The 10,571-nt window shown below is 35.4% G+C and overlaps 2 protein-coding genes and 1 non-coding gene across 3 annotated transcripts; 1 reads left to right on the forward strand and 2 right to left on the reverse strand.

The window, feature by feature from the left end:
- Positions 1 to 1,052: 1,052 nt before the first annotated feature.
- Positions 1,053 to 5,113, reverse strand: LOC115984957. Its single transcript, XM_031107936.1, has 2 exons — positions 4,611 to 5,113; positions 1,053 to 1,173 (listed from the first exon to the last, which is right to left on the reverse strand). Exons 1-2 carry the CDS (start codon positions 5,111 to 5,113, stop codon positions 1,053 to 1,055), a joined length of 624 nt encoding a protein of 207 aa, XP_030963796.1.
- Positions 5,114 to 6,871: 1,758 nt separating this feature from the next.
- Positions 6,872 to 8,499, reverse strand: LOC115984958. The gene is made up of 2 exons (XM_031107938.1): positions 7,777 to 8,499; positions 6,872 to 7,699 (listed from the first exon to the last, which is right to left on the reverse strand). Exons 1-2 carry the CDS (start codon positions 8,497 to 8,499, stop codon positions 6,872 to 6,874), a joined length of 1,551 nt encoding a protein of 516 aa, XP_030963798.1.
- On the forward strand, positions 8,009 to 8,115 carry LOC115988233. Its single transcript, XR_004091404.1, has one exon. It is a non-coding gene; the product is annotated as a small nucleolar RNA R71 (small nucleolar RNA).
- Positions 8,500 to 10,571: the final 2,072 nt, after the last annotated feature.

Consider the following 10,571-nt stretch of genomic DNA (forward strand, 5'->3'; position numbering starts at 1 on the left):
TTTTTGCTTTTTTCTTCTCTCTTCTTTTTTTCCCTTTCCTTTTCCCAACTTGTTTCTTTTTTGTTTTTTGTGGTTTCTTCTTTTCCTTGTTTCTCTAGGTTTTCTTCTTTCCTGTCGTTTTTTCCGTTTTTCGTTCCCTTGTTCTCTGAACATGGGGGACTCTTTCACAACCTGTGAATTTCAATGGACTAAAAGCAGTGGGTCTGATGTCAGTGGGGGTCCATTTGCTGCAAATTTGGACTCTTCCACACAATATAGTGATGAGGACGAATCTCCTTTCGCAAGGCATGGACCCGTGATTGAAGCTGATCTTGATAGTGTGGACATGCAAAGGGATTTCTGGAGACTCTGTGCTATTGGTTTCATTCTTGACTACAGGAAGTTCTCAATTTCCTACTTATAATAGGTAATCAACACTGCATGGAGAATCAGAGGAGGCGTTTCAGTTGTAGGTAGGGATTCTTTCTTTTACTTGATTTTGGTTGAGCTGGAGCATATGTGTGCTGAAGGACCTTGGTTTGTGGATGGTGCCTTTCTTGGGTTCAACTACATGGCTTACCATTGGAGTACCAGTACCCTAAAATTGCTGAAAGGATGGGTCAAATGATCAGGCTCTTTGAAAAGGTTGATTGGGAGGATCGTATACCTCGAAATATAAGATTTATGCGTGTCAAAGTGAGGTTGGATCCCTGGATGTCAGTTACCACAAGGTTTGTTTTAAGGTTAGATGATGGCTCTAGGATTTGGATACAGTGTCGTTATGAATGAGTGCACAAATTACGCACTAGGTGCGGTTTGATTGGACACACAAGAGGTCAGTGTAGTGAGAGTATGAATGAAATTGAAAGAATGCTCATTTGCCAGAAACGCAGGATTCAGAGGCTATTCTAGGTTCAATTTGGGTATGATACTCTGGAACCCCATTTTCATAATAAGCTTAGGGCTTTCTATGATAGAAGAAGGAACTGGACTACTCATGCTTGTTATGGAAACATGCAACCAAATCAACATAGGTAGAATAACTTTTCTCATGATCATCCAACTGATGGACATCATGCAACACATCCAACCCCTTTCCCACATAATGAGCAGAACACTGAATCCTCTGATCCAACCACACCCTCTATGCCACTACCAAATACCCAACCTCCCATCTCACCTCCTAATTCTGCTCTGCAACCAGAATTAGATCATACAAATTTGAACCTACTTATCCACTCCATCTCTTTAGGGAACAATCCAATCCCACCCACGCTAGTTAACTCCCCTGTCTCTTCCACTAAGCAACCCCAAAACAGAGATACAAGTCCTATTTTGACTGTAGAGCAAAGTTTGCATGCTTCACAAATATATCCTCAAGAGCATGAGGATACCTCCATTGTCACCATGCAACCCCAGGGGGTAGAGGCAGACAATTCTTCACTATGGTGGACATGGCTTGAAGGGCATGGACCCTTTCTTACGACAGGTGAATTGAGAAATAGTACAAGGCCGGATATGGACACAAAAAGTGATTCTGAAACAGCCATCATGTTTGTTCACGAAAAATAATTTGCAAGCGTACAAAATCGTAATAAGTAGTTAAGTGTTTTTAGAAAACGAATGTCGAACCTACAGGGATTAACTATGCTATTGAATACTGAAATTCACTAAATTAATTACTATTTGGAAAATCGAAAATAAATGGAATGTTCTACTATCTGAATTAAATTAAACTATTTAATAAAAATAAATCTATGAATAAAAAGAATTAACAAAGTGTAAAAATCTAACAATGTAAATATATAATAAGAATGGATCTAGAGTAGTTGATTTCACCTAACAAATCCCACACAATTTATTCTTCCTAATTACTAAATTCTAATAATCTCCCGTTGATGATTAAAAATTCCTTAAGTATTCAATATCTTCTCTCGAATAATATCAAAAATATCTTCAAATAACAATTCCATATCTCTATGTGAATTTAATTAATTGGAGACTCATTACGTACTTTGAATTTTTTGAAAAATCACACTAATCGCGGTAAAGCATCTCTACTTTCGCTCAACTAATGGTGTTTAATTCTAGAACTAAAATAACAAATCACCTCTCGGTCCCATTGTCATTCAATTGATCAATCAATAATTCATAAAAAGAAATATTAAGCATTAAGAATAAGAATTAAACACTCAATCATGGAAATATTAAAAATAAAATAACTCAGAATATAAATTGTGTGTTCATTGCTAGACTACATCAACGCTCTAGAAAATAAAATTTAGTTCATAATCAAATTGAAAAGAAAACAAATAAAACTTATGTGTTTCATGGGAATTGGTTGATCAACATGAAGCGGGGCCCCTTTGTCCTCAGAAAGACTCCAAAGAAAATTCTTCAAATGCGGCACCTGTAGCCCTAGCACTGGCCTCCCTGAATTTTGCCCTAAAGAGCCTTTAAATAGGTCAAGGAATCTTATTACAAGTTGAATTCCCGTTTGGAGAAAATCCCAGATTTTTAGGCTTCACTTAACCGACTATTTTGGCCCATTTAACTTCAGAATTAGGGCTTTTGGTAACTAAAAAGTTGTAGCCCTTTAAGTTAAATTTCTAGCCCAACTTGAATCATCTCGATTGGACATCTGAGCCTAAAGTTATACTGAAAATACTAACTGATATGCAGGCTGAAATCCTAATCCGAATTGGACTTGGATTTGGTGCAAATTTCCTTTGATTCCTTGCTCCAGTTGGACCTAAATTTAATTGGGTTGGTCTTCTCTTGAATTCATGCCTGGCTGGATGTAAGTTGACTTGATTCAATTGGCCTAGCCCCACTTTGCATGTAAAGCCCTTGTAGATTAATCTGAAATCTTCCTATTCCTTCAAAGCACAAATGAATGGATAAATATAATTAAAAATCAAATCAAATCAAAAGAAATAAAGGAAAACTAACCATTTTAATAAATAAGAGGATAATAAAAATCATGTAAAAATTACACTTAATTATCAAATTCCCCCAAACTTAAACTTTGCTAGTCCTCGAGCAAAGAAAGAAAGAAAAAAAAAAAGAAAAAAAAAAAGAAAAAAGAACAACTAAAACAAGCTTTGCTTCATAAATTAAAATTTTTTTTCTTCTTGCCTCAAAGATCTGCAGAAAGCTTATAATTCAAAGGAATCATTCCAAATTAATCAAGTCCAAAAGTTAATTCAAAACTCAACTCCATCGCATTATCATTCTCACTTCATCATTAGCTTCCCGGATAGTTTTATGCAAACAAGTAAATAAGTACAGATTTCTAAAAACTCCAAAAGCTTGCTTTTTAAATCACTCCCCACTAATATACAACAAAATATTACCCAGGATCAATAGGTCTTTATGAGGCTTGTGATGTATGGCTATGGTGAGGGCTATGAAGAAAAAATAAGGTTTAAGCAAATAGAGCACTCTCACTTCTAAAATATAATTTTTCTCAATCCTTTGAATATCTCAAAATACCTCTCTTCATAAATTTTTTTTTTTTTTTTTTTTTTTTTTTATTTACTTCAAGTCGTCACTTATCTTTTGACGTGAATGCAAGCATTTGTGATGGATGCACCCAGTTACTCAACAAGTCACAAACTTGAAGTGCTTTTGCATACTCATATTTCAAGTTACAGTTTGACGTAAGAGTAAACATTGGTAATGAATACCCCTAGTTACTAAGCAACTCAAAACATTGGAGTAATTGAAACTTTGTACAATTTTCTTCTTCTTTTTTTTTTTTTTTTTCAAACACTCATATACCTTCTCTTTTCTTCAACCTAGTGTAAGAATAGATCAATTGGATAACTAGGGATAAAGATAATAAAGAGGTAGGCTTGAAAGGCTCAATCGATTCAAAGAATGCCTAAATCACTTCCCAAGTAATATTCTGTATAAGATTTCTTCTTGAGAGTAATTCAACAAGTTCTAGAATAAGTAGAGACCATCCAAATTTACAAAATTCACATAAAATTTCTCTAGGTATGCACAATGATTAATGATCATATCAAATCAAACAAGATCAAGTAATGAATTAACAACTGGACTTAAGCAATGAGAATGATTCCTAAAAATTATAAGAAATTTCAACCGTATTCTTATCATAGGCAATTTTTTTTTTTTTTGAAATATTAAAAATAAAATCGCTTCCCCCAAACTTAAATTTCAAATTGTCCTCAATGGGAAAAAGGAAGAAAAACTAAATAAAAGAATGAGAAAGGAGAAGAGAGGCTCCCCTGATTTTAATTGAATATTTTTCCTTGAGGTGCAGTCGTGTACCCATTGAAGATTTCTTTGGTCTCTTTATTTCTACAAAATGAAAGAAAAAACAATAAGATAAAGAGAAAAAATAAAAAAAATAAAAAAAATAATAAAAACATAAACATAAAAATAAAAAACTTGGGTTGCCTCCCAAAAGCGCTTTATTTAACATCTGTAGCTAGACGTTATCCTCTCATCCTTATTTACTGATGAGCTCAATGGAGCATTTTTCTAAGTTAAAGTCTCCATCCATATAGGGTTTTAATCTCTATCCATTTACTTTAAATGTCCCTTTTTCTTCATGAAGGACTTCAACCGCCCCGTAGGGAAAAACTTAGGATACCACAAACGGTCCTGACCACCGAGAGTGCAGCTTTCCTAGAAAGAGTCGAAGTCTTGAGTTAAATAATAGAACTTTTTGCCCAACTTCGAATTCCCTACTTAGAATATGCTTCTCATGCCATCTCTTAGTTTTATCTTTGTAAATTTGAACATTCTCATAAGCATCATTGCGGAACTCATCCATCTCATTGATTTGCAATATTCTCTTCTCGCCAGCTGCTTGTAAATCAAAGTTCAGTATCCTTGTCGCCCAATAGGCTCTGTGTTCTAGCTCCACTGGTAGATGGCATGCTTTTCCATAAACGAGCCGGTATGGTGACATCCTGATCGGTGTTTTGAATGCTGTTCTATAGGCCCATAATGCATCATCTAACATTCTCGCCCAGTCTGTACGAGAGATATTCACGGTCTTTTCCAATATACGCTTCAACTCTCCTTTATGCACCACTTCTTGCATTGATGGGTTCAATCTTCTCTGGGGTTGGACAATCGGCTTATATTTATCCTCCATTAAAATCTTGTGTACAAATTGAAGGACTAATTCCTTTGATGTCAGAGAAGGTCCAACCCAAAGCCATTTTGTGTTCCTGCAAGATTCTTAGCAACTTTTCCTCCTCTACATCACTCAAAGAACTGTTAATAATAACTGGAAAAGTAGAGTCTTGGCCTAAGGAAGCGTACCTTAAATTTGATGGAAGCGGTTTGAGCTCAAGTTTAGGTGGTTCCTCTAGTGGAGATGTTGGCTGACATGATTTTAAGTCTTCCACTTTTGGTTGCATTGAAGGAGGAAATAGTGGTGTAGCCTCCAAATATCTTTCACACTCTTTAACCTCTTCATCATTGAATTTTACAGGTGTAGAGCGAGTAAGACATACCTCAAGTGGTAACTTTAGAAAATCAATTGCACAAGACTCATCGGCCATGATCACGTCTCGGTCACTTATTTGAAAACAAGAATGTGTCTCGGAAGGGAATTTCATAGGCTTAAATACATCAAAAGTGACCTCATCCTCTCCAACCCTCAAAACAAGTTTTCCCTGGCAACAGCGCCAAAAACTTTTTTGCGAAAAATAATCTACAAGCACACAGAATCGTAACAGTAAAGTGTTTTTAGAAAACAAATGTCAAACCCACAGGGATTAACTATGTTATTGAATACCAAAATTCACTAAATTAATTACTATTTGGAAAATCGAAAATAAATGGAATGTTCTACTATCTGAATTAAATTAAACTATTTAATAAAAATAAATCTACGAATAAAAAACGTAAAAATCTAAAAGCGTAAAAACAATATGATAAGAATGGATCTAGAGCAGTTGATTTCACCTAACAAATTCCCACACAATTTATTCTTCCTAATTATTAAATTCTAATAATCTCCCGTTGATGATTAAAAATTCCTTAAGTATTCAATATCTTCTCTCGAATAATATCAAAAATATCTTCAAATAACAATTCCATATCTCTATGTGAATTTAATTAATTGGAGACTCATTACGTACTTTGAAATTTTTGAAAAATCACACTAATCGCGGTAAAGCGTCTCTACTTTCGCTCAACTAATGGTGTTTAATTCTAGAACTAAAATAACAAATCACCTCTCGGTCTCATTGTCATTCAATTGATCAATCAATAATTTGTAAAAAGAAATATTAAGCATTAAGACTAAGAATTAAACACTCAATCAGGGAAATATTAAAAATAAAATAACTCAGAATATAAATTGTGTGTTCATTGCTAGACTACATCAACACTCTAGAAAATAAAATTTAGTTCATAATCAAATTGAAAAGAAAACAAATAAAACTTATGTCTTTCATCTGAATTGGTTGATCAACATGAAGCTCTCGCCTTTGTCCTCAGATCCTCCTTTTCAGAAAGACTCCCAAAAAAAATACTTCAATGCGGCACCCCCTTTTCCTCTCAGGTTTCTCCTTGTTGCAAGGAAAGGTCAACCCAATATCAGAGGGATCTCCTCATCCTCATCCATATCAAGGACAATGAAGTCAGCCGGGAAGATGAACTTGTCAACTTTTGCTAATATGTCCTCAATGACTCCTCTTGGATATTTAATAGATCTATCTGCCAATTGTAAAGAGATAGTGGTCGGCTTTACTTCTCTAAGACCCAATTTTCTGAAAACAGAGAGAGACATTAGATTAATACTTGCCCCTAAATCACATAAAGCTCTATCAAAATAAGATTTTCCTATAGTGCAAGGGATGGTGAAACTCCTCGGATCTTTCAGCTTAGGTGGCAACTTCTTTTATAAGATTGCACTACTCTCCTCTGTCAGCATTATTGTTTCATGCTCCTCCAATTTCCGCTTCTTTGATATAATATCCTTAAAAAATTTAGCATATTTAGGCATTTGTTCCAAAGCTTCAATGAGAGGAATATTAATATGCAATTGCTTAAATATACTTAGAAATTTAGAAAACTGATCATCCATATTATTTTTTCTTAATCTTTGCGGAAAAGGAATTGGTGGATCATAAATTGAAGGAGAATAAGTCTCAAAAGTATCTTCCCTGGATCTTTTGGATTTTGAAGCTCTTTCATTCTCCTTAGTCTTCTCAGCTTGCTCCACTTCTTTCATCTCTGACTTGACTTCCTTCATCTTTGACTCCTCATTATCCACAGCTTCATCTTGTTTGGCATTTGTTACTTTTGGCTCCTCATATGTTCGCCCACTTCTTAATGATATTGCCTTTGCTTGTTCTTTTGGATTGGTGACAGTATTGCTTGGCAAAGTTCCTGCAGTCCTATTTGTGAGCATGCTTGAGAGCTGACCGATCTGCACCTCAAGATTACGGATTGAAGCTGAGTTGTTTTGGATCACAACGTCTGTTTTCTGTATGAACTGCATGAACATGTCCTCAAGTGTCAGCTTCTTCTCTTGCTGTGGAAATTGCTGAGGTGGTTTAGCCTGGCCTTGGTTATTTCTCCATGAGAAGTTGGGGTGATTCCTCCATCCAGGATTGTACGTGTTCGAGTATGGATTATTTTGACGTTGAAAATTTGACACGTAATTTGCTTGTCCATAACTCGATTGGGCAAAAGGATTTCCCACTTGGCAGTCGTTGAATGATTTCTTGCACAATGATCACAAACAACATTAATTTGAATAGCATTAACATTCATTTTACCTAGTTGTTTAGACAAAGTTGCCATTTGTGCCGCCAATGAGGTAATAGAATCAAGTTCTAAAACTCTAGCTATCTTTCTTGGCATTGCTCTTTCTATAGGCCATTGATAGTTGTTGGATGCCAATTCTTCCAGAAGTTCATAGGCTACCTCATGAGTTTTACTCATTAAAGCTCCACTAGCTGCTGCATCAACCATAGACCTGTTTGTAGCTCCTAGACCATTGTAGAATGTTTGCACTTGAAGCCATGCTGAAAGGTCATGATGAGGACACCTTCGCAATAAATCTTTGTACCTCTCCCATGCTTCATTTAATGATTCACCCTCAAATTGGATGAACGTGGTGATATCATTCCTTAACTTTGCTATCTTTGCGGGAGGGAAATATTTTGCTAAGAATTTTTGTGCCAACTCCTCCCATGTAGTAATGTTGCCATGTGGCAAAGGATTCAACCAAACCTTTGCTTTATCCCTAAGTGAGAAGGGAAAAAGCCTTAGTCGAATTGCATCATCTGTCACTCCATTATGTTTAAAAGTATCACAAATCCCCATGAAATTTGCAATATAGACATTAGGATCCTCTTGTGATAGCCCCCTGAACTGGACAGTCTGCTGTATCATCTGAATGATGGCCGGCTTGATCTCAAAATTATTGGCTTGTATGGCTGGCCTCCTTATGCTCAATGTAGCTCCATTTACCGAGGGCATAGAATAATCTCTTAACGCCTTTTGCTCTTGATCAGCCATATTAGATAAAGATGTGTTGGCCACTTTCTTCTTTTCTTTCTTGAGTTGACATAGGGTTCTTTCAATTTCAGGATCAAAGAGTGTCTGCTCTAATTTAAATCGGGGCATGCACTTCTAATTCCTGAAAAGAAAGAGAACAAACTTAGGTGCACCTAATTAATTTTTTTTTTGATTAAATAAAATAAAATCCAAAGTAGTAAATATCTAGCTAGTATCAATATCAATAACAAATAGTTAATCCCCGGCAACGGCGCTAAAACTTGTTCGCGAAAAATAATCTGCAAGCACACAGAATTGTAACAAGTAGTAAAGTGTTTTTAGAAAACGAATGTCGAACCCACAGGGATTAACTATGTTATTGAATACCGAAATTCACTAAATTAATTACTATTTGGAAAATCGAAAATAAATGGAATGTTCTACTATCTGAATTAAATTAAACTATTTAATAAAAATAAATCTATGAATAAAAAGAATTAACAAAGCATAAAAATCTAACAGTGTAAAAATATAATAAGTGTTAGGTTCTAAAGTCTTAGGATTTTATGTATTTAAAACTTTAATTTGTATTGTTGGCAAACCATGATCAAAACAATGTTTTAGAAGTGTTTTTAGTCTAGCTCAAAGTTGTGATTTTATGTAAAGTTGGAATCGAGTTAAAGCAGGAAGCATTGTGCCTTTCGTCTTGGCTCGATCGATAGAAGCTCGGGCAGAATGTTTTTCTGCAGATTCGTCCAACTCAGCCCTAAGTTTTTTAAAACGTTTTTAGGGTTACTTATTTGTCTTAAGTATAAAAGGCAAACTCTAGCCACATTTTAGTGCTGCTCATAATTGCGGTTTGTGTAAATCTCTTGTGAGATCTAGAGGAGTTTTCCTTTACACAAACTTAAGGTTTTCAAGGAGAAGATTTATTTACGCCTTGATGATCAATTCAGTTGCTACCATTGAAGCTTAAAGAAAACACAAGCGGGTGTGCTTGTATCTGGTGGTGAATCCAAGAAAGAAGGAGTCTGTGGATTCGGAGCTTGCACGTGGTCGTGTCAGTAAGTTCTACTGGTTGGTAGCAATAAGAAGTCGAGCATGGGGGCTTGTAAGTCTTATTGTATGAACTTCGATTCTTTCAAAATAGTGGATTCAAGTTTACTTTGAAGATAGCTAGGTCAAATCCTCCCCAAGTTTTTACCGATTTGGTTTTCTGGGTGATCATATCTTGTGTTATTTATTTTTCGCTGTTTTGCATGATTTGATCTTGTTATTGTGATAACCTAGACTTGTTTAATTGGACTAAGTAACAACTTGGCTAATTACCTAGGTTAAATCAATTGTTTAAGGGGTCTAAAAACTGTCAAGTGGTATCAGAGCAGGTAGCTCTTTTGTTGTTGATCTTTTGATCACTGAGCTGATCCTTGAACCCTGTTGTCATGGAACACGGACACTCTCTAGTTATTCCTCCTCACTTTGATGGGAATAATTATGCTTACTAGAAAGGAAGGATGAAAGCATTCCTGAAAATCCATTGATGAGAGGGTGTGGAACTCTGTTGAATATGGATGGGAGAAGCCCACTACTCCTGTTAGTGAGTAGGAAACTTCTCAAAAAGAAGCAGCTTCATTTAATAGCAAAGCTATGAATGCGATCTTTAACGCTGTTTCTATAGAGGAATTCAAGAGAATCTCTAATGTTGAGATCGCTCATACTGCTTGGAATATCCTCCAGACTGTGCATGAAGGCATAAAGGCTGTCAAAATCAATAAATTACAGCAATTAACTTCTAAATTTGAAAGCATTAGGATGTCTGATGATGAATCGTTTGATGAATTCTATGCTAAATTGAATGATATTGTTAATTCTGCTTTTAACTTGGGTGAAATCTATGATCAACCTAAAATTGTTAGGAAGATTCTTAGATCTTTGACTAAAGACTTTAGACTCAAGGTGACTGTCATTACTGAAAGTAAGGATGTGGACTCCATCCCTGTTGATGAACTTGTAAGATCTCTTCAATCTTATGAGTTGGATCTACCCAAAACTACCAAATCCAAATCAATGGCTCTTAAGTCAGTTGATGATGT

This window comes from Quercus lobata, chromosome 4 (assembly GCF_001633185.2).
Source record: "Quercus lobata isolate SW786 chromosome 4, ValleyOak3.0 Primary Assembly, whole genome shotgun sequence".
NCBI lineage: Eukaryota > Viridiplantae > Streptophyta > Magnoliopsida > Fagales > Fagaceae > Quercus > Quercus lobata.